General features: G+C 46.4%; 2 protein-coding genes across 2 annotated transcripts; both read left to right on the top strand.

The window, feature by feature from the left end:
• Nucleotides 1-247: 247 nt before the first annotated feature.
• LOC308426127 (olfactory receptor 1D2-like) lies at nucleotides 248-1189 on the top strand (the record flags this gene model as incomplete). The annotated part of the gene is made up of 1 exon (XM_080923878.1): nucleotides 248-1189. The coding sequence occupies one exon, from the start codon at nucleotides 248-250 to the stop codon at nucleotides 1187-1189; it is 942 nt and encodes a 313-aa protein (XP_080780004.1).
• An 11332-nt stretch (nucleotides 1190-12521) lies between these two features.
• ZNF354A (zinc finger protein 354A) lies at nucleotides 12522-23795 on the top strand. Its single transcript, XM_080924425.1, has 5 exons — nucleotides 12522-12613; nucleotides 13254-13333; nucleotides 14059-14185; nucleotides 14637-14732; nucleotides 21874-23795. The coding sequence occupies exons 2-5, from the start codon at nucleotides 13301-13303 to the stop codon at nucleotides 23334-23336; spliced, it is 1719 nt and encodes a 572-aa protein (XP_080780551.1). The 5' UTR covers nucleotides 12522-12613; nucleotides 13254-13300; the 3' UTR covers nucleotides 23337-23795.
• The last annotated feature ends 395 nt before the right edge of the window (nucleotides 23796-24190 follow it).

A 24190-nucleotide genomic window follows, 5' to 3' on the forward strand; every position in this document is an offset into this window, starting at 1 on the left:
ACACACACACCACATACACATACCACATACACCACAGACACACACACACACACACACACACACACACACACACTCACACACCACATACACACACCACATACACCACATACACACACACACACACCACATACACACACCAAAGACACACACACACACACACACACACACAATCGTGCTACGACCTGATTCTAACCATCAGTGAGTTCCAGTGTCTGGCCTGTCCCCTCCAGGAGCCTGAGTGTGGAAGATGTCCAAGCGGGGAGAGAATGAGACCAGAGTCAGCGAGTTTCTCCTGCTTGGCATCACCAATGACCCTCAGCAGCAACAAATCCTCTTCTGGGCTTTCCTGTGCATGTACCTGGTCACGGTGGCTGGAAACACACTCATCTTCCTGGCCATCAGCTCTGACCCCCGCTTGCACACCCCTATGTACTTCTTCCTCGCCAACCTTTCCTTTGTTGACGTCTGCTTTACCACCAATCTCATCCCCAGGCTCCTGTCCAGCCACGTGGCTGGAACGGGGACCATCTCGTATGCCCACTGCCTGACACAGATGTACTTTCTAATTTCCTTTGCCAACGTGGACACCTTTCTGTTGGCCGCCATGGCCCTGGACAGATTTGTGGCCATCTGCTACCCACTACAGTACCACACCATCATAACCCCCAGCTTCTGTGTGTGGCTGGCAGGCACTGTGTGGGTGTGCTCCGGCCTCATCTCTCTCCTGCACACGCTCCTCATGAGCAGACTGACCTTCTGCTCCTCCGTTCCGCAGATCTCTCACTTCTACTGCGATGCGTACCTCCTCATGAAGTTGGCCTGTTCAGACACACGACTCAATCAGCTTGTGTTCCTGGGAGCCGTGGTCCTCTTCGTAGCCCCCTGTCTTCTCATTGTGTTCTCTTACGTCCGAATTGCTCTGGCGGTCTTCCAGATGCCCTCAGCCAAGGGCAGGCACAAGGCATTTTCCACGTGTAGCTCACACCTCTCTGTGGTCATCCTGTTCTATGGGACGGTTTTGGGGATCTACATCCGACCTCCAGACTCCTTCTCCACCCAGGATACAATAGCCACCATCATGTATACTGTGGTCACCCCCATGCTGAACCCCTTCATTTACAGCCTGAGGAACAAGGACATGAAGGAAACAGTGACAAGACTCCTCAACAGAGGCTCAAAGTCCTCTTAGCATGCTGCATATCACCTTGGTGCCAGGATATCTAAGATGGAAAGGCATAGGGCCTGACCTTGGATGTGACCTCTACTGTCTCCTCCCGCTCAGTCACTCAGACTGCTTTTCAAGTAGAAAGAACATCCAGAAATTACAATGGAATTTCACTATTATTATAAGAGACACTGGATTCTCAGCTCTGGGAAACAGAAAATTCTGATTATATTTAGTTCAACAACACAAGAGTTTATGAGTATCATTATTTCCATAATGGCAAATCCAGAGTGAAAATGCAAAGCCAGAAGTGAGGTTCCATCCAGGCCTTTTCTCCATGGCCCCCTGGGGAACACACATTGACCCCAATGTTTCCAACGTGGCTGCTGTGGCACCGGCCATCTTGCAGCCTCCCAGGTGAAGAGAGGAAAGGTAAAGGAGGTTTCTGAGAAGCCTTGTTTGCCATCCTTTGGCCACATGGCAGTGACCCTCAGAGCAATCTATGGGAGACAGCAGTCACTTTGGTCATTACTGCTACTATCCACCCCTTAATTGGTTAGAGTTGAACTCACTGCAGCTCAAAGTGGCACAGAAACCCCCTTATAAAGGAAAAGAAGGGTCAGGCGACCAGCAGGGATAGGGCTGGTCACACACCCAGTCTTGTCTTGCCATGGTAAAAAGCACGGAGCCCCATTGCTCTCGGAAGTACAAACACGTTTCAGACTGTTGTAAAACACAAGCTACCTTACACTCTTAAGGCTGAGGCCCCCAGTCCTAACCCTGAGGGAAGTACCTCTAGACCGAGCTAAAAAGTACAAGAGATAGGACTCAGGGGTCTTGTGACAGCTTTCGGTAGCCCTGTGTGTGCAGATGCCCAAGGAGGTCAAAAGGGGGTGTGGGATCCTCTGGAGCTGGAGTTATGGGTGGTTGAGAGCTGCCTGGCTTGGTAACTGGAAAATGATCTTGCTTCCTCTGGAAGAGCAGCAAGTCTTTTTTAAGGGCTCCTAAAACCAGCTTATTTTTAAAGGAATAATTTTTCATGTCCTGATTTTTTTTTCTGTAGGAAAAAAAATCATAGTGTTCAAAATTTGGTCATTATAATATTAATCTATGCTAATGTAATAATACAGCCCTGTGTTCTAAATAAAACAGAAGAAGTAATAAAGCATCCTAGTAGAACATCAACCTGACATTAAAACAGCAAGTTTTAATTTGTTCCTTTTCTGAGACAGTATCTAACAGTAATCCAAGTTAACCTAAAACTAGTGATCCTCCTGCCTCAGCCTCTTGAGTCTGGGATTAGAGAGAGGTGCCACCATGTCAGCCAAAACAGAAAACAGTTGTCTATAATATGTGAAACATATATTTCTAGGTGTGCTGTCAAGGGCTAAATAAATGTATTTTTTTAATCGACTTCTTGAGTTTCTTTTACTTATGCCTTTTTATTTTCTGTATCCTCTTCAAGTGATGACGTTTGGCATTGGGTGACATTTTGGCATTGGGGATCCTCTGTGACGAGAAGGGGAACCAACTTAAGCAGGATGATGCCTTTAATATTCCAACAAATTCAGAAACCAGAGAACCTCAACACCGGCCTTTTACACCCGATCCTGGTATTCCTATGTCTGCTTATCAAGCAGTCGGTTTCTAAGCCCACATAGGGATTGTCCAAACCAGCCAGACCCAGCCTGTGTGAGTCACCTTTTCACCCCTACCTGCAGAATCTACAGCAGAGGTTCTTTCCCTGAACCCTCAGAGCAACCCTGGGCTTTCCCATGTGACCCACACCTGCTGCTGCTGGATTCTGTGAGCGTAGAAACCTGAGGCAGCTCCGTCTTTGTCTGTATAGCTTACCGTGTGCACAGCTGTGGGGAGATGGCTCGGTGTCACAGCCAGTTGTCAGAGGTGTCGTCTTCCTCCTTAGAGACCTTCGCTCCATAAAAGCTTAATCTTTGTCCACCCCACAGAACGGCTTTTCAGGACCAGCCAGAACAAAACAGGCTGGTAGTTCAAGCACGAGGGCCACTTGGGAAAAGGACAGCACACCCCACAGACACCGGTGTCTTAGCAAGTCGTATGAAGCAGTTTCGTTTCTATCATTTCAACCAGGTTCAAATGGTAAGCAGATTTTCAAAACTAAAGTCTTTAAACCACAAAAAGCGATTACTTATTTCTCTTTCCCTCTGTGTAAACAAAATGTTAAAGTGCAAATAGCCTGCAGCCCATCCCTGGGGCCACGCAGTAGAAGGACAGCTAAACACTATCTCCTGGCACGGAAATCTTAAAACACAAAGTAAAACAGCAGAAACGTATATGTTCGTCCCGTGCGACAGTTCTTAAGGTAGGAGCATCTCACAACCCTAGAGGGTTGTGACAGTCCCTCAGACTTTAACTCAGTCTGGAGTTAATGGAGTACACGTTAGGAAATGTAGCCGCTGGGTCTGAGATGACTCAGCCTGCAGAGATACTTGCAGTAAAACCCCGACAGCTGGAGATCTGCCTTAAGATCCCATGGTGGAGGGAGAGAGCTGATTGATGTCCAGAGGTTTTCCTCTGCCTCTACACGTGTGGTGCTACAGACACATGCCTACAGTCATGCACACACATCATTCCACACACATACACATGATAATAATAAAATATCTTTAAATAAAATCCCCTTAAATAATAAAATATTTTTAAAAATTGAAATTCTCTCCCTTCCTGCATTTCCACTTTTGTGCCGCGTGTACACATATGATTTTACATACCTGTTTAAGACCTGGGAGTCGCACATGGAGAGCGCACACAGTACTTGCCTTTCTGAATCTGCCCCATTTCACGTAGCATGCCTCACTCCGCTTGCATCTACTCTGCCGCAGAAGACATCACCCGCTCTTCTTTGTGGCTGAAGAAAGCTCGCGGTTCACGTTCACCACATTTTCCTGGTCTGTCCTCAGCTGGCGGCCAGCCGGGTTCTCTGGAACTGCGGTAATCGTGGGTGTGGCAGATTGACTGGAGTCCTCGCTGGGATGAACAAGCGAGAACTCACCTCCAGCCGCCTTCCAGAGGGCTGCACTGCAGGCCAGCGGGAGATTCCTCTGGCTTCTCTGGAGGTGTGTGGACTCTTGGCTTGTGTTTTACTGATTCATAATTAAAAGGTAGGCTGTAATCCCAGCGCTTGGGAGGCTGAGGCAAGAGAACCACAGAAAATGCAGAGTCCAACCTGGAGCTACTTGGTGAGTTCTTAAGCTACTTAGAGAGACCCAGTCTGAGAAAAAGAAGAGGGGAAAAGTCTTCTTTCCCCCTTTTTTCTGAAGCTGGTGGTCTCTTCCTCCCTCTGGTGTCTATTTTTGGTACTGCAGGTCACATTGGGTCTTGCCTCAGTTCCTTATCCATGTTCTTAGACACTACACACACACACACACACACACTCAGAGAGAGAGAGAGAGAGAGAGAGAGAGAGAGAGAGAGAAACAGAGAGAGACAGAGACACACACATATACACAGAGACATAGACAAAGAGAGAGACAGAGACACACACATATACACAGAGACATAGACAAAGAGAGAGACAGAGACACACAGAGAGACAAAGAGACAGAGGACAGCGAAACAGAGAGAGAGCTGTTGAGTGTTGAGCCAGGCTTGGCTAGGCCTGGGTTCTGAGAGAAAGTGTGTCTGGGATCAGGGAAAACAAATGACTTGAGGTCAAGTCATGGGTCCAAGCTAGCGACCTCTGTTCTCCTTGAGATGGCTCCCTAGATAGCTCTTGACTCTGCAGTCCGCTGGAGGTGGCTTTTTAGACCTCCCCCCCCTTGTGTGTGTGTTCTGCTGTGCTCTCGACTTATTTTTCTTGCTACTCTAAAATGACCGAGAGCTCCCTCTGCTGGTAAAAATTCTAAAAGCTCCCTTGGATCTCTTAACCAAGTCAAAAATAATGTTAGAAAAATTCTGAAGTAATTTTTGGGTTTTCTGATCATAATCGAAAATTCAGAAAAAAAAATTCTAAGAGCTGTGGTCATTCTTCAGACAGATTTCTCTGGACATCTACCAAAAAAATTCTAAAAGACGAAGGTCGGATATCCTGTGAGAAAATAATTCTTAAAAATACGTGTTTGCCCTCCATAGATTTTTTTTTCAACTAAAATCTTGTCAGAAAAATTCTTTGAAGATATGTGCTTGCTCTCCAGAGGTCTCCAGACAGCTCAACTCTTGATAGAAAATAAATTCTAAACGCAGACCCGCTATCTCTTCCTGCCATCTCATTTCATGCAGATCAGAAGCCCATTTTTTTTGCCCATCAGCTTGGTTATTTATTCTTGGTTCCCTCTCAACCATCCAACGAATTAGCCTTCCAGGACCTTAGCCCCTTGGATCTTAGGAAAGAAACAGCAAGTGCATTTTTCTTTTCTTTATTTAACCTTGCAAGAGATTTCAAAGACCTGCCTGCCTTTGGAAACTTAGCTGGGTGGGGCCTTTGTCCTGAGATGACCTTCTGGCCACACCTGGGCCTAAATTATCTCTGTCCCAGGCTGGCCCGGAATTTGGGAACCTGCCTGCATTCATAAGCATAAACAACAACAACAAACTTAGCTGGGTGGGAACTTGCCTTTCTATAACCACTCCGTACATCTCCCTACGTCCTTCATTAGTGACTTTCTGACAGACTGGCTCACAGTGCAGCTTCCTCTGTTCCTTTAGATCTTCGATGGCCCTGATACAGTTCATACCACATCCTTACATTTCTGCATAGTTGAGAAAGCACATACTTTCAAATTCATGTCTTTAGAGTTCTTCCCCACAGACTTAAGAGCTGCCCTGCACCTCCTGGACTTGTGTCTCTGATTATCATGGAGTCATTAATGTTAACAGGGAGGACATTCCTCAGAGGAACATAAAAATGTGTACATTATTATGCAAACAAGCCTTACTCCCACAGCAGCCATGGACACTCATGGAACCTCGTGCCTACTGGCCCTGTCCCCATGTCATTCAGTCCCTATTAAGGCCACGCTGTGTCCTTGCAAGGCTTCATGGACTTGACCTGACGGGGCAGTAAGGATCTGGAGAAATGACAGATGCGTAAAAGCTGATGGTTTAGGCTCTCTGAGCAGAGAGGTGGGTGTTGGGGCCCAGGAAATCACCACACAAACCATATGAACACCAATCTCAGTTAAGCAAGAGTGGTTACTTTACTGAACACACACCATAATGCATGATGTTCAGGTCCACAAGAAGGAAAGACCTGATGTGTCACTAGTCTGCCCTCAGGGTAGGTTTTTTTTTATAAGAAAAAAAGTTTCAAAATTTGAAGGGCAAGGAGGGGAGTAGTTGGCTTTTTAGGCAAAGTATTATCAGCAACCTTTAAGCTGATTGGTCCTGAACAAGGTAAGGGGGTGGGGGATGGGTGGTGAACAGGGGGATTCCAGAGCATTGACATAGCAGAGTATGATCATAATTAATCATAACCTTTGGGCTTATTAGTAGCATTCTTCCATGTCAGTCACGAGGACCACCGTGACTGTGTAGGTGCAGGAAGGGCTGCCCAGTGGTCAGCTCTGGCTTAAGCCATTTTGGACATAACTGTTCATATCGACCTTTGATTTGATGGGTCCTAAGTAAAGCTTTGTGGGATTTCTTAAGATTGGCAAATCTCATACAGAACATACAGAACAAAACAGGGTGTGTGGTCAGCATGTCCTTTAACCAAGTCCCTTCTCCATGTCAATGATGGGCAGGCACATTACAGCAACAATATGGAACAGCTCGCAGGCGTGGAACAAAATGGCTGCAGCTATTTCGTGGGCGGTGGAGGGTTGTCAGACTATTGGATACAGCTGAACCAAGGGGTAGGATTATCACATACACAGCAACAAGGCAATGTTATATATGGCAGAACAAGGAGGCAGGTTTGGCTATTGTCAGGGGCAGTCTCTATAGGGATGCAGTCTTCAGCCTGTAAACACTGGGTGCTGGGAGAAAGCTATGGCGGACATTTCCACACACACTAACTTCCCCACTTGGAGCAGAAGGTTTCGCCAACCCTCTGGAACTCACCTGGGCAAGGTCTGCTAGTCCAATTGTGTACATACACAACTGTGCCCATGTACATGACACGCATCCACTCAGGGCTTCACACACAGGGTTTCCTCCACTCACCCCAAGCTGTAGGTTCCATTTTTCTCTCCCCCCCCCCAAGAGAAAAGCCTCAGATGAGTGGGTTTTTTTCCTTGTTTCTAGGTGGGGGTGGGAGGTAGGTGGGCGGAGCATGTTGGGGATTTTATTTGTGCTTACAACAGTTGTTGTTTTGATAGGTCAATAAAGAACCAGTGGCCAATGGCTGGGCAAGGGGCAGAGGCGGGACTTTGAGGATTACTGGAGAGGAAACAGGGGACAGGGAAAAGGAGACTGGCCAGGGCAGAAGGAAGGAAGAGGATACAAACATGAGAGCTGTGGAGGACAGAACCAGACATGTGAGAATCAGGGAAAAGTCGTCAAAGGAGCCACTCCCCGATTGGATCTGGGGTAGTAGAGATAAAGTGTAGATTTTAGAAAGTAATGACTCAAGAACATTGGAGGGGAGAGTGTGTTGTCCACAGGGAGGTGTGGAAGTGGCTTGACCATTGAACTAGCTAAGGCATGTGTGTGTGTGTGTGTGTGTGTGTGTGTGTGTACACGACCACTCACCGGGAGCTTACCGTGGTTTAAAGGCTTCTCTGTTCAGGAGCATGCAGTACCACTGCAGTGTCTGCACTCCCACAACCCCTGGGACTTGTTGCTGGTTTCTGGGCATTCGCAGGGCCATTCTGTGCCAGAAGTTGTTAAATCAGTGTCTCTGGCCAGGCAGGAGCACAGCAGTTTCCTGATTCACTGCTTTGTTTTGCCGTACACATGGAAAAACATCCACACGGTGGTGTGAATGCACATGTACACATAAACAGATAAATGCAATTTAAAAATTCTTCCTTTATGTTACCATGGGTTCTTTATTCATGTTTCTGTTTGAGTCTTTCTAATATTTCCACCACTAACAAAATTACCTATTTGATATTATTTCTCTCACATTCTTATTAAAGTCATTAGGAATCAACATTGTACTTACGGTTATAATATTTACTTATCTTCTACTCACCGCTTCAACATCTGTCCACCATTGAGCTTGGTTAGAATGACTTTTTGTTTCTTTAGACTGTTTTTTCTTCTCTTTTGTACCCTATGTTTTGCTTGTTTATAAGTCCTGAGGAGATTATATATATATAGGAGGTTCAGTTCATTATTATTAAGGTGAGAACATAGCAGCATCCAGCCAGGCATAGTAATGGAAGAGCTGAGTGTCCTACATCTTCATCTGATGGCTGCTAGCAGAATCCTGGCTTCTACAGAGCCATACCTTCTAATAGAGCCGTTCCCTGGGCCGAACATATACAAACCATCACTCCTGAACCTTTGTCAACAGACCTAGTTCTTTCAGGTCAGCCTTTCCAGAGCCTCATGTAGTTCGGACATGTGTCAGTCAACAATCCACTAAGTATGTGGATCCTCTGAAGACTCAGGAGTCTATTTCCACGTAATTCTGTTCTTACCACCTGCTCAAATCCAAAATATTTTGAAGAAAACCATCCTAAGGGAGGTGTGGCGGCCGTCCCCTATGCTCCTAATGCTCTAGAGACTAAGACAGACAGATCAAGATTTTGATGCCATAACATTTTTCATTGTTATGCATAATTTCACAAGTTTCAAAACTACATATCAAACAAACAAGCAAGCAAGCCACAATCTCCTAAATACAGAAAAGACTAAAAGAAAATCCCAAGTGGGTACTGGCATTAGACACATACGGTCATCAGCCAATAATGAGAATTTGGATTTTAAATTATCCCAGGGGATAACTGGACCCCAGACTCAATGCCTCCGAGTTTTCATAAATGCTATTAATTAACTCAATTAATTCTTATTATGACCAAGCCAGCCCCATAAGTGGAAATTTCTGGTTTTTTTTGGAAACTCAGCTATGTCATATGATGTTTTGCTGGGGCAGACAGGTGAGGGAACATGTGGTGTGTGTGTGTGTGTGTGTGTGTGTGTGTGTGTGTGTGTGTGTGCATCCCCACAGATCGTGGGAGGAGGCTCTGGCATTGGTTCACCTTACATCACATTGCTGATCCTCACTTGTTGTCAGTGCATAGGGTAACTAGCCAATGAACTTCTTGTGAGATTCTAGCTGCTTCTCTCCACTTCTGTGGACTTGGGTTGATTGGCAGAGCCTCATGGTTTCTTCTGAATTGAATTGCCATTGCTGATTTATGAGTGGTTATTTGTGTTGGTGTTTTGCTAGATGAGTGGATTGTTGACAACAAAGATTGGAATAGCCCCAGAGAACTATTTCTAAACTGGTACACAGACCCTGTTTCTTATTAACATTTTTTCCCACTACCTGTAGTGAGTAGTGGCCTAAAAGTAAGACAGAAGCATTTAAAGGCCCTTATTAGAGTAGGTTTTGGAAAATCTAAGCCAACAAGCCTCCCAATAATTGAGACTGAGTCCTATCATTTATTTTAATCAGTTTAGCACAATTACTGTGTGATTATCCATAATCTGTTTTTAATTGTGCTGGACTGACTAATTCCCAGCTGTGCTCCCCAAGTTACTTGCTTGGTTTCACCCCAGCTGCCTTTTTGCTCCATCAGCCTGACCTCAGGATAGACTTCTCCTGGCCACGTGTTCAAGATCCATCCCATCTAATGGTGGCCTCCTCCTCTCTTTCCTCCCATTCTCTCTCTCCTCCTGGTCCCTCTCTGCTACCCTTAACTGGGTAACAGAAAACATGTCTATTTCTACTCTCCCCAGTGATTGGCTATAGCCATTTTTATTTAGACAATAGCTTCACATCGGGGAGCGAGGTTTACACAACAAAGGTCAGTATATGTAAGAATTCATTCATCTGAGGGCAACTAGATCTTGGGGTTCAGAATTTAGCATTTGTATACACCGCGTCAGACCTACCCCCTTACGGTTTAGCAGTCCTTGATCCAGAAATTCTGTTTCTAGAAACTAAAGAAAACAACCTTCAAAGATGTTGAGAGAATAGAAATAAGACCTTGAAATAACATTAACAACAAGCAATAAAACACAACAAAGGTCAGTATATGTAAGAATTCACTCATCTGATCTAGATCTTGGGGTTCAGATCTATAGTTGAACGCATTGAGACAAAGAAGCCTCGGTTAAGAGCTTTAAAAGTTAGCAAGCTGCAAGAAATGCATTGTGGCTTCAGCGGCAACTGGAGCAGAAGTGGATGGTGATAGGTGAAGCTTGGGTTCTGTGCTGATTCTAACCACCGATTGCGCTTTAAAGCCTGGGGATGTCGCTCCGTGGTCGAGTGCTTGTCTAGGCTCAGGTTTATTCTCCAGTACCACCACCAATTAATTAGTTTAAAACGTCACCTACACTCACTGTGCTTATATGAATGTGTATGTGCCACCGTGTATATGTGGAGGTCAGAGAACAACTTGTAAGTCTTGTCAGTCTCTCCTTTCACTATGTGAGGTTCTTCCTAATTTGGACCCACCCCTTCCTGTCAGCTCATCTGTGCTTCCGGTCTGCCTCCAGCTCCACGGCTCTCCTTGTTTCTCCTTCTGTGATACTCTTCTGCTTTGCCATGAGCCAACCCCAGTGGAGTCAGCAACTGTGATGTGTTTATAAAGAGATAAGGGGAGAGGGGTATGTTCTGTGGACCCGTAGTCAGGAATGGGAGAAAGGGATGCCTCTGTGCGCCTACGCTAAGGCATCCCTTCCCCCAGTCACACGATGGTATAGTATAGAACAGAGTTTATTCAGGGCACGAGGAGGGGAGTCAAGAGGGTAGTAGAGGCAGAGAACGGCAGAGAGAGAGAGAGAGAGAGAGAGAGAGAGAGAGAGAGAGAGAGATAGTAGAGGAGGAGAAAAGTAGGGTCCAGCCATGAGCTTGTGGGGAAAGGGGGAGGGGATGGGGAGGGAGCCAGAGTAGGAAGGGAAGAGCAAGAGAGTGGGGGGGGGCGAGAGAAGGGGCAAACAACCCCTTTTATAGTGAGTCAGGCATACCTGGCTATTGCCAGGTAACTGTGGGGCGGAGCTTAGACAAAATGCTAACAAGGTGAGGACTTTAAACTTGCAAACCATGACCCCCAAAATTAGCCCATTTAGTTATTCTTTTCAAGAGCTTGTCACAGCCACGACTACCACAGTTCCGCCTTGCCTGAGTTGTTCCTCAAACCTGTGCTTCATTCTCGTCTGTCCAGGCTGCCCTTCCTTCACCCGATCCTTTTGTTGTTTTTCTCATCACAGCATCCTTAGGTCCCTATCTAACTATGTTTATGTCTTATTGTCTGACTCTTGCCTTTTACAAAAAAAGTACTTCAGAATAATGTGGTTGTTTTATTCACAGACTTTTACAGATGGCTCATAATAGGGCTTGGCGCGTGACTGTGAGAGCACAGATTCCAGCGCTGTCTTTCTCTTGTACTCTGAAAAGTCAGACCACACACTCCTGCAGCCTGTCTCTCTTTGGACTGAAAGTTGATACATGCAACCTGAGTTATCTCTCTTTCTTTCTCAGCTGCCACCCCGGCTCCAGCAGATACCCCAAACAACCTTGGATTATAACTTAGCTTGCATCTAGGGCCTTTCTGCCTTTTCTTGTGACTCCTGGCACACTGGTTAGATTATGTGATCTGGAACATGTCTTTGCCCAAACTTGCAAGAATAAGGAATTCCTATTCTTGGGGACTGAACAGTCTTTGATAAGCTTTGCCCATCAGATTTCCATCTTGACTGCCTTCAGCCTGATTCTAGTACCGCCCCCACCCATTGTTGTTGTTTATTTGCAGGAAAAGAAGAATTTTAAAGACATTTATTATTAGTGTACACGAATGAGTGTGTATTAGCTTGGAATGCAGGCACTGCCCGGAGAGGCCAAAAGGGGATGTTGGAACCCAGGTGCTGCAGTTACAGGCCACTGTGAGCAACTGACATGGGTAGTGGGGACTTAACCTAGGTCCTCAGCAAGAGCAGCAAGGACTCTTAAACCGCTGAGCATCTCTTCAGCCCCTCTATAATAAAGCTCTTCTAAAAGGTATTTCGTGCCAGCTCCCTTCCACGAACCTGCAACATCTTTTATTATTTATCTACAAAGCATGGTTCCTGGGGTCCACTCTCAGCTTCCAAGTAATCTGTGCATCAGAGAAGGTCCAGACAAACGGAGGAACTTCAAACCCCAGAATCCCTGAGACTCGGAGTGGACTACATTTCCCAGAGGCCTCCGCGGCCACCACCCTCGGCCCCCAAATTCTGACCCAGCCCCCCCCCGTGAGCCTTCGCGTGTCTTAGGGTGTCTGTGGCGGCTCCAGGCTCGGGGCCAAGGTCCGGGACAGAGTCCTCACGCGCGGCGGCTCAGAGTGTATGTGAGGCGCGGCAGGAGCCGGGGGGAAGGTGAGTGAAGGGTCGATCTGTCCCGACGTCAGATAGTGGCTGGGCTGGATTTGGCTCGGCGGCCTCCTGCGCGTCCCCCTCCCCGGAACGCGCGCTCACAGTGGCCTCAGCCCTGGACTGCAAGTGATCTGTTTCCCACTCCCGGAACAGCGCCAACCCAGGCTGTTTTCCGTGCAGCTTTCTTGTCCTGGGCCACTGGTCTTCTTTCTGGAGTTTTTCCTGGAAATCGATCCCTTGACAGCAGCAGTGCAGTTGGGTGGGCAGCGTCAGGGAGGAAGAACACCGTCCCTGCCCGTGGTCAGATCTGAGAGGGTGAAACCGGATGCGCCCCCACTTTGGTCGCACTCCGGCTTCAATTTCCTGTCTGAAGGGACCGGAAAGTGCCAGCTGAGCTGTGAACGGTGTAGGGGTGTTCACATAGGGGCTCAGCGAGTCAGTCCCCTCTGTTGTGGAGTAGTGTCGCCTGAGTCATACTCCTGGAAATCCACGGAAAAGACTGGTGACCTGTCGCTTCTCTGATGCCCACCCCTAGCTCCTGGTTCCCTCTCTAGAGGCAGAAGAGCCAGGCTCAGATCGGAAACGCTGCATCTGACAGGTGCGAAGCAACATGTGCTACTTCCTTTCTTCTTCCTCCCCTCAGATCCTCCTTCATCTTCACCTGTCTTTGGAAGAAGAACATACAGAAAGATGGCTCCTGAGCAAAGAGAAGCGGCATCTCAGGTAAGCGTCTGGCCATTTCACTCAGCAGAAGGACGGGTTTTGTTTGGGTTTCCTTCTGACAGTTATCCACACAGTCCAGCCTTCCCTAGGATTCAGAACCCATGCCCTCCTTGGAGAGCTGTTTCTCTCCCTAGGGTTGGTGCGTTCTGTGTGTTCACTGTTCTAGTCTTCTGTATTTCTTGACAGACAGGCTGTTGTTGCCTGGTGCAAGTCTGGTGTATGCCTACAAACGCCATAAGTAACACACCAAGTGCCCCGGAGACAGAACACACATATGTGCCTGAGAAAATTCCTTTTTTTCTGGCCCTGACTCCCTCCCTCAATTTGCGTTTCTTTCTATACCCTTACGAAGGTTGATCTTCTATTTTCTCTTCTTGACGATGCTCAGGTTGCTCCCCAAGCCTTCTCTAACCTGTGGTAGTTGGTTGGTTGGTTTTGGTTTTGGGGAGGTTGTTTGTTTTCACTTTATGGGTTTTATGTTTTGCTTGTACAGTTATGTAAAAGTTTTTTTTTAATTGTATGTATGTGTGGTGCCGTGTGCATACATGCATATTCTCATGTACTTGGTCACGTGTTTGGATGGCTGTATCTGTGTGAGAGAATGTGCTTCTGCACATGTGTGTCAAAGCCTGAGGCGATAGGGTGACTTCTCCCACGATTTTCCAGATCTGTGTTGAGTCAGGGTCTCTTTAACTCAAGCTCATCGAGCTGGCTGCCCCTCACAGGTGTCAGTGACGTTCGAGGACGTGGTGGTGCTCTTCACTCGGGACGAGTGGAGGAAGCTGGGTCCCTCTCAGAGAAGCCTGTACCGTGAGGTGATGCTGGAGAACTACAGCAACCTGGCCTCGCTGGGTAAGAGGCTCACAAGTTCCCCGAATGAAGATTTCATTGTGAAATCTTAGCCGAGTTTTGCCTTCGGGTCTTACAAATGTGTCCTTGTAAGTAAGTATGACACATACTTCCCACAGCAGGCCTGGAACTGCCCGTGTGCAGTGGAGAGGTTGTGGCATTGAGAACCCCACTTCCCTTGGTAGAAACATGAAGCAAAGGTTCATGGTCCAGGCATCTTCCCACCCAGCGGTCACTGTGCACTTGCTTGGCTCATCTCTCAGCAGAGAGCTTTGTTCCATGCCTGGATCCTCTTTCGTTGCCTTTGCTAGAGGTCTGCAGTATACCTTTTCTGCAAAGGACCGTGTGGGGTAAACATTTGAGGCTTCATTAATTTCTGCAACTTAAGAGATTTTTCTCAGTCTTATGTGGTTGTCTGGTTTCTAGTTAATGAGTTCATTTTGTCTACAAGCAGGATTCCCGTTTACCAAACCGAAGGTGATCTCCCTGCTGCAGCAAGGAGAGGATCCCTGGAAGGTGGAGAAAGAAGGCTCTGGATACTTCTCTCTCGGTGAGTGCCGAGGCCTGGTGGGTTTTGCAGGCCCCAGTGTGGCAAATAAGAACAGGGTTCAGCTTAGAGTGTGAGTTGGGAAATGTCTTCATGTTCTCGGTACATGAGGGGCTGGGATGGAGCTCCGTGGTAAGAACACCTGCCTGGCATACATAAAGCCCTGGGTTCAATTCCCAGTGTGCACACACACACACATACACACACCAATGAAACAAAGTAAACAAAACAACGCAATAGATTATCAGGAGCATCTGCCTAGGCCTTTCCCCGCCTACCTCTCTTCTGTCCAATCATGTATCCCACACAAACGTACGCCTTGGTGCTGTTCTGAGAACTGTGTCCTGCACGTGGGACCTGCAAGTGTCTTACCTGTGAATAGCCACTGTGTACTCTTGGGTAGCTCACAGAAAGCTGGTTCAATTAAAAACTGGTTAGGAGGCCACAGTGTACCCTTTAAAATGAACCTGGGGTAAACATTTTTATTTGCATACGATGTTTCAAACTGTTACAAAGAGCTGTTACATTCAGGAAGTGCTGTGACATGCACTGTGGAGGGTGGATTGGAAGTGAGGCACAGCCAGGCAGCCTCAGGGAGCCAGTGTAAGAATGAAGGTAAAGCTAGCGGGGTCTAGATGAAGGCCCCTGCTTCGGGCATCTAGAGAGACTCTGTATGATGGGTTGGGAGTGGCAGTGTTTTTCATTTGGAATGTAGTGAGATGCTTGGATATAGATCTCTGGGGGCCGGAGGGGGGGCTCTATAAGGTAAATGGATGAGAACTCACAGGCAAGGTCAAAATCCTTGGACCCTTGAGCTGACCAGCTGGGAGGGATCCTGGGAAACTGTTTTTTGCAAGGCAGTTAAGAGAAAAGACTGTGAGCTAGACCTGAAATGACCTGAAGGGAGGCACTAGAGATGTTGCTATGGTGATAGAAACTTGGGGCTGATGAGTTGGGGAAGATCCCTCCCTGGTGAGTCAAGTTTCCACTGTGTGCTTCAGTTTGCTTAGCCCTTCATAAATGCTGAACAGGCTCTGTGCTAGGTCCCAGCCAAGTGGAAGTAGATGGGATGAAGCAGGGTTCTGCTGTTACAGAGTACTCAGTACAGTGAGGGGAATAAAGAAACCAAGCACCACAGCCAGCCATGTGCAAAAGTCTAGTGAAGACTGGTAGAAAATGAGTAAGGGTGACACTTGAGTGTAGCCTGCCTTAGGGAGCAGTGACTGAAGGAGCTGGGATTGACGGAGGAGAAAGGGAGGCCAGGAGACACTAGCAGCAGATTTCCCCGGTGCCCCTCACTAGGTTTGATCTGAGAATTTGAGAGTCTGAGGAGTCCAGAGCAGCCTGGAGTTGGGTCAGGGATCCTGGGGGCAAGGAAGAGAGAGGAGCTGGACCAGATCTGAGCCCTCAGATCAGTCAGTGGGCCTAGAGAAGAGCCACATGACACACCACTCTGAGGCAGCAGCTGCCATTGTCCCTTACACCCTTACTTATGTAGAAACTGTCAGATGCTGCTCAGAGTAAGCCGAGCACAGGTAGTTAGGATGCCTGCAGGGAGAGAGATTAGCCCAGCTGAGTAAGATGGCAGCTTAGCGCTGTCCCGGGAGAGGCTAGAAGACCTGATGAAATGGCCACTTGCTTTCCTCAGCTCTGGGAGAGTTGAGTCAATGCCTGAGGAGTGAAACGTCAAATGGAGCCGCCTCCTGCTCCATTCTGTGCAGGGAGGGGTTGGGACTGTGCAGCCCAGGTTGACTTTGAACTCTAGATTTCTCCTACGTCAATGCCCTGAGCACCAGGGTTGTAAGTATGCCTCTCTGTTCCTCTTGAGAAAACCGTCCTTTCGTCTCCTCAGACGTAAACTTGCTGATGCGCATGTGCCCGTGGTGTGCCTGGACTCCAGTGAGATCCCTTCTCAGCAGGAGCTCACAGTCCACAGTACATTGGAAGGACCAGAATGTTTGCACCCAAGATCGTGATGTCAAAGAGAATCCAATTCTGAACCTTCAAAGTAATTTTTCCCTTCAAAACTAAACCATCAAAACAGGGCTCAGGTCTTTAATGCATTGGCCGCTTTTGTAGAGAACCTGAGTTCAGTTCCCCACACCCACATAACGGTTCATAACTGCAGCTCTAGGACTTCTGACGCTCTTCTTGGATCTCTGCGTGCCTCGGGGATGCATGTGGCACTCGTACAGGCAAAACAACCTTGCACATAAAAATGAATAACTTTCTTTTTTTCTTTTTAAGGTAATACAGCCTTTGTTGTCCCTGGGTTTGTAGGTTTTAAACTGGAGGCGAGAGGCCATGGCTCGGAGGGTCTCCGTGTCTTACTTTGGGTCTCTTGCTTAGGAACTGGCCCAAAGCCTAACCAGTGTGGCTGTGCCTTTCCTGCATAGCTACACTGAGAATCGTGGGTGAAACCACTTGTGTATTGAATAGGTTTGGTTCCTGTCTGAATGCAGAAATACTATTTTTAAATTCCAGAAATGGTCTAGTAATCACATCTCCAATGAGAGATCATGCACCTAAAGGGGGCAGTTCTGATGCTAAGACCCTGTTCTCCAGTTGGTTCATGAACTCACCAGGGCAGTGGTCATTCTGAGCTCTGAACTTGCAACCTAAGTCTGAACCTTATTCACAAGGTAACTCGGGCTGCACTTGAGAGAACAATGGTAGAACGGTGTATTTGTGGATGTGTGGGAATTTCTGAGTGCTCTCAAGGACCAGTTAGCGTGTCCACAGCCTGTCACCGGCACGGGCGGGCCTCAGTGGAACATGAGCTGAGAACTGAGGCTTTGGCACGTGGAAGTGATACAAGAGACTTGATGTAGGTCCTTGGAGCTAGCACTGCTTTCATTATTTCCCCGGAACCAGGCTTTACACGTGCTTCCGTGTCTTCTTGTCTTTTCACTTTGCCTTGTTCCTGAGACTCCCCGTTGGTCTCTCTTCTATACTGACTGCTCCACTGAAAGCACTGCTGTTAAATTCCAAGCCGCCTGCTCTGCCGCTTCCTTCCATCTGCTGTACTCAGGAGTCTTGGTCTTTGAGGCTGTTGTGGTTTGAAAAGGAGTGGTCCCCGAGACTCACGTTCGAATGCTTGGGTCATAGGGAGTGGCACTATTAGGAGGTGTGGCCTTGCTGGAGGAAGTGTGTCATTGAGGGGGCCGACTTTGAGGTCTTCTATGCTCAAGATGTGCCCAGTGTGGCACACAGTCTCTGCTGCCTTTGGATCAAAATGTAAAATCCTCAGCTCCTTCTCCATGTCTGCCTGTATACTTCCTGCCCTGATAAGGGACTAAACTGAAACTGTAAGCCAGCCTCAGTGAAATGTTTCCTTTATAAGAGCTGCCGTGGTGTCACAGCAGTGGAAACCCTAAGACAGTGGGCGTGTGTGTGTTTATGTACCCTTTATATCTGGGCGTGGATGCCGGGAGAGAACATGCAGTATTTTCTTCATCTTTTGAGACAAGTTCTCACTGAACTTGGGCCTTGTCAGTTTGCCTGGAGCAGCTGCTAGCAAGCCCCAGGTCTCCTCCTGACTCCACTCTCCAGCACTGGAGTTAAGTCCAGCACACTCTGATTTTTACCGCCTTCTGCGAGATTGACCAGTTCCTCATGCTCTTACAGCCTTTACCAGCTGTCATAGTTAAGGTGACTGCTCCTGTGATGAAACACCATGGCCAAAGCATCTTAACGAGGAAAGCGTTAATACAGCTCGCACTTCCACATCACAGTTCAGCATCAATGGACATCAGGACAGGAACTCAAGCCGGCAGGAACCTGGAGGCAGGAGCTGATGCAGATGCCATAGAGGCGTTACTAGCTTGCACCTCATGGCTTGCTTAACCTGCTTTTAAAAAAACAAACAAACAAAAAAGAATTAGCCCAAGAATGGCACCGCTCAATGGGCTAGCTAAGCCCATCCCTATTTGTGGAAGCTTTTTTATCTTCCTTCCTTTTCTTTCTTTTTTTTGGGGGGGGGGTTCTTTTATTATTATTATTTATTTACGTTACATACCAATCAAAGCTTCCCTGTCCTCCTTTCCTCTGAGTCTCTCTCTTCCCCACTGCCACGGTCTCAATCAACGCTTTCTACCCTTCTCAGAAGAGGGGAGGCCACCCCTGGTTATCAACCATCTTGTCATATCCAGTTACAGTAAGACTAGGTACATCTTCTTCTATTAAAGCTAGAATAGGCAAGCTAGTTAGGGGAACGGGTCCTAAAGGCATGTGGCAGAGTCGGAGACAGCTCCTGCTCCTGATTCAGGAGTCCCATGAGACCAAGTGTCACAGCTGCTACTTATGTGCAGAGGACATGGGTCAGTCTTGTGCGTGCTCCCTGGTTGGCAGCTCAGTCTCTGAGAGCCCCTTTGGGCCCAGGCTAGTTGGTTCTGTGGGTTTACTTGTGGTGTCCTTGACTTCTCTGGCTCCTTCAATCCTTCCTCTCCCGTTGCACAGGTCTCCTAAAGCTCTGTTTCATGTCTGGCTGTGGTCCCTGCATCTGTTTCCATCAGCTGCGGGGTGAAGCCTCTGAAGACGGTTATTCTAGGCTCCTGTCTGCAAGTGTAGGAGACTATCGGTTGAATATTCTAGTCTTCACTATACTGAGGAGGCCTTGCATGCTTCGTCTCTACCCCATGCTTTGCTTGTTTATCATTTTTCCTTTTGTTCAGTGCATTCTAGGCAAGATCAGGTTCTCTGCTCCTTCCAGAAGTCAGCTGTACTTCTGTTTTTCCTGACAGCTTTGCCCCAACTCTCTCCAGATAGCCACATGGCTTCTATTTACTTGGTTATCACTACGTCCTCTCTGCCTCATCTGAAAGTGTATGTTTCTGGACTATTGGAACCTTGTCTTGCTCAGGACATTGTCCAGCACAGTGTTCACCTAGAGTGACTGTGGGTGGAAGAGCAGCCTCTGCAAATGTAAAGACAGACCAGTGGAATTGAACTGCTGTTCCGGAAACTGCGTCTAGCTCAGCATACCTGACAAGCCGCCAGCGGAGGGAGGTGTTGGCAGATGTAGACAAGAGTTTTTTACACTTTTCCATTTCACTGTGGGAAGAAACCTGGACCTCATCAATAAATCACTGGCATTTTAACAGAGATCTTAAAGAATATGTAGCACGGGAAGATTTGGATTTAGGCAGGATGATCTGGTTGTAGTGTAGAGACAGTTGTCAGAGGGCAAGACTCAAAGATAGGGCACTAGTTAGGTGACCATGGTAGAGACAGTAAGGCATAGAAAAGGAAATGCCATCTCAGGGCCTGTCGTAGTCACTGCTCTATTGCTGTGAAGAGACACCATGGCCATGACAACTCTTATAAAAGGAAGCATTTAATTTGGGACTTGCTTACAGTGTCCGATTAGCTCATTATCATGGCAGACAGCATGGCAGCATGCAGTTTACTCATGGTGCTGGAGCAGCAGCTGAATTCCCTCATCCACATGTGGCAAGAAGAGAGAGGGGGGAGACAGACAGACAGACTGGGCCTAACATGGGCTTTTGAAATGTCAGAGCCCATCCCAGATTACACACTTCCTAATCCTTCTAATCCTTTTAAACATTTCTACTTCCTGGTGACTAGTTATTCAAATATATGAGGCTATAGAGACCATTCTTACTGAAACCAGCACATTTTATCTATGGGGAAGATATGCACGCAGTTCCTGACCGCAGAGCTCAGAACTCTGGTAAAGGTGAAGTATCAGAACTGTAACTTTTTTATAAGAAGACAGTATGTTAGACTCTTTATTGCAGTTACAAATACCAGAGAGAAATCATTTAAATGGAGGGAGAATTATTTTGTCATGTGGCTTCACAGATTTTAGTCCATAGCTGCTTTGCTACCTTGCTTCTGGGCCTGTGGTGAGGCAGGGCATTATGGGGGTGAGCGTATAGCAGAAGCGAGCTGCTTACCTCAGAGTAGTCCACAAGTTGGGGAAAGTAGTGATAAGGTATACAAGACATTCTTCCACAAGGCTTTATCTCCTGACTTCCACCACCTCTATGATTCCATTATGTTGGGAATCCATTGATAATCCAGATACTACCCTAAAGCAGTCAGCTAGTATCGAGGCTTTAAATATATGATCCTTAAGTTGACCTTTCAATCTTAAATCATAACACCTGTCTTGCTTGATGCATGGGAAAGACTGCCTTTCCAGATACAGTTCCTAGCCTTTTGCCTGTTTTGTGGCACCTCTGTAGAATTAATTTAATAATGTCTTCCTAGGTGAACTGGTTTAGAAATCTCTAACCATCTATGTTGTGTTTGAGAAGGCAGGTTCTGTGAGAACTTGTGACTAATATATGTGAAATTCATGTTTAAGAAATCAAGCCTACTTGACTTTCTTCAAACTAGGTAGGTATGAGTAAGAAAAAAATTACTACACAGCCAGATGTGGTAGCATATGCCTATATTCCCAGTACTCAGAAGGTAGAGGCAGGGGGATTGCTGCAAGTTCCAAGCCAGCCTAATTTGTCAATTTAGGCTATATAGTGAAACTCCATATAAAAACAGAAGTGGTGTGTGTGTGTGTGTGTGTGTGTGTGTGTGTGTGTGTGTGTGTGTGTAAATAATACCATCAAGAGGATTTGTGAGAGGTAGAACAGGCTGATCTGCTTGTTAAATGTAGAGAGGTACATAATAGTACATCAGAAGTGGTCACCAGTAATCCCAGCTCTCAGGAGGCTAAGGCAAGAGGTCATGAGTTCAAGTACAGCCATGCTGGAGATTGAGATTTTGTCTAAGAAAATAGGAAATGCTGGCTGGAGGAGTATCTTCGGAGTCAAGCAAGGATTCTCATAAGTAAACTTTTGAATTGAACCTGCAAGATATTGTTGACAGGAAACAAAGATGGCGATCAGCAGGTAACCATGTAGGTGACTCTCATGAGTTCTCTGGGCCTTAGACATCTTCCAACTCCTCATCCCTGTTTAACCACCGTCTTGAACTAGGATTGCTTTATTTTTTCTTGACTCCGCTACTTCTGTTCCCATGTTTCTGTGACCTCTTGGACTCTGTGCTATTTTTAACCACACACAACGACCATTTAAATAGATTAGTATTTACTCATTCCACATATCTAGTCTCAATCATCAAATTTTATGTCACATCTTCGCTTTCCTTTGTCCCTTTTTAGGACTGAAGTGCAGTCGTAGAACAACTAAGTCAACTCAAACACAAGACTCTTCATTTCCAGAACTGATTGTAAGAAAGTCTAAAGGAAGTGAACCTTTGAACATGAAGTCAGAAAATCTCTTCATACATGAAGGCAAACCAGAGGAAAAATGGAATAAGAATCCTTTGACTATAGAAAGAAGCCATCAAGACAATGAATTTACCCCAAAGTCACATAGGGAAAAAAGGTCATCAGAATGTGAAAAGCAGATTCCAGATTTATCTAATCCACCAGGAATCATACCAGATAAACGCTATAAATGTAGTATGTGTGAAAAAACCTTCATTAACACCTCATCTCTTCGTAAACATGAGAAAAACCATAGTGGAGAGAAATTATTTAAATGTAAAGAATGTTCAAAAGCCTTTAGCCAAAGTTCAGCCCTTATTCAACATCAAATTACTCATACTGGAGAGAAGCCTTATGTTTGTAAAGAATGTGGCAAAGCCTTCACTCTCAGTACGTCCCTATATAAACATCTAAGAACCCACACTGTAGAGAAATCCTACAGATGTAAAGAATGTGGCAAATCCTTTGGCCGAAGGTCAGGACTTTTTATACACCAGAAGGTCCATGCTGGAGAAAATCCTCATAAATATAACCCAGGAAGGAAGGCATCCACTTCCCTTTCAGGATGCCAGAGAACTCATTCCAGAAAGAAGACCTACTTGTGTAACGAATGTGGCAACACCTTCAAGTCTAGCTCATCCCTTCGTTACCACCAGAGAATCCACACAGGAGAGAAACCGTTCAGATGTAGCGAATGTGGCAGAGCCTTCAGTCAGAGCGCATCCCTTATTCAGCATGAAAGAATCCACACTGGAGAAAAGCCCTATAGATGCAGTGAGTGCGGAAAAGGCTTCACTTCTATCTCAAGACTCAATAGACACCGAATAATTCATACGGGAGAGAAGTTCTACAATTGCAACGAGTGTGGCAAAGCCTTAAGTTCCCACTCAACTCTTATCATCCACGAAAGAATCCACACTGGGGAGAAACCATGTAAATGTAAAGTTTGTGGGAAAGCCTTCCGACAGAGTTCAGCTCTGATCCAGCATCAGAGAATGCACACTGGAGAGAGACCCTATAAATGTAAGGAGTGTGGGAAAACGTTCAGGTGTAACTCATCCCTAAGTAACCACCAGCGGATCCACACTGGAGAGAAACCATACCGATGTCAGGAGTGCGGGATGTCATTTGGACAGAGTTCAGCTCTTATTCAGCACCGAAGGATTCACACGGGAGAGAAACCCTTTAAGTGTGACACGTGTGGGAAGACCTTCAGGCAGAGCTCCTCACGGATAGCCCATCAGCGGATTCACACTGGAGAGAAACCCTATGAGTGTAACACATGCGGGAAACTTTTCAACCACAGGTCATCCCTTACTAATCACTATAAAATTCATGTGGATGAGGACCCTTAGAAAGTAAATTTGCATGTGTAAAAGCCTTAAACCAAAGCTCCTCAGAGAATATGTTATTGAGAAATGTAATAAATATAATGTAGGGGTCCCTATAATAATTTAGTTATTGCCATTTAAAATCCATGGATAAATTTTGTGTAACAGGAGCAAAATATTCACGCCTGTCCAAACCTTTTAAATGACCTGAGGTCCAGCAGGTCATACGTGTCCTTGTGCCTGCTTGACTCCCTGAGTTTGAAGCTGCCTGAAATTTTCATCTCCAGCGATTAGTGACCTGAGATGAAGAATTGACAGCTGAAGGCCCTGACCTCAGGTGTTTAATGGTGCTTTCCCCCTGCAGTGGTGTGTGCTAGGTACCGTTGTGGTCATGGGCTTCTCCGTGAGCCGAGGTCTGTGCTGGGTGCTAGCAGAACACAGCTCCACTGCGCTCATGTTTTTATACCATTTTGATAACATCCAAAAGGGATCAACACTTTTTTTAAGAAAAAAAAATAGCCAAAATCAGAGATTAAAATGATCTTTAATCTACCTCTTAGTCTCTGGAATTTACCCTTTTCTTGACCTGATTTCAAATGTGTGTGGATATTATTAAAAAATGAAAAATAGAAAGCTGGTCTCCTGGTATCATTGTGGATTGGAGAGTCTACTTAGTTACTAATTCTGTTCCCAGAGGTTTTTGTTGTTGCTGTTGTTTCAGTTGCTTCGGAGTCATTTATTACTAAATTCTACCTTTCACCTGTGTGCCGCCATCTAGGTTACGTGTTAAGTACGAAAGTAAGTAATTGTGGGAAGCTGAAGAAATGACTCAGTAGTTCCAAGTAACCCAGCCTCGGGTCCCAGTACCAAAGCAGGTG

Source organism: Micromys minutus, assembly GCF_963924665.1.
Source record: "Micromys minutus genome assembly, chromosome: 10".
Lineage (NCBI taxonomy): Eukaryota > Metazoa > Chordata > Mammalia > Rodentia > Muridae > Micromys > Micromys minutus.

Coding starts and splice junctions, on each gene's coding strand:
- ZNF354A (XM_080924425.1), top strand. CDS start 13,301: ATGGCTCCTGAGCAAAGAGAAGCGGCATCTCAG. Junction 14,186..14,636: donor CAGCAACCTGGCCTCGCTGG/GTAAGAGGCTCA, acceptor GTCTACAAGCAG/GATTCCCGTTTACCAAACCG. Junction 14,733..21,873: donor CTCTGGATACTTCTCTCTCG/GTGAGTGCCGAG, acceptor GTCCCTTTTTAG/GACTGAAGTGCAGTCGTAGA.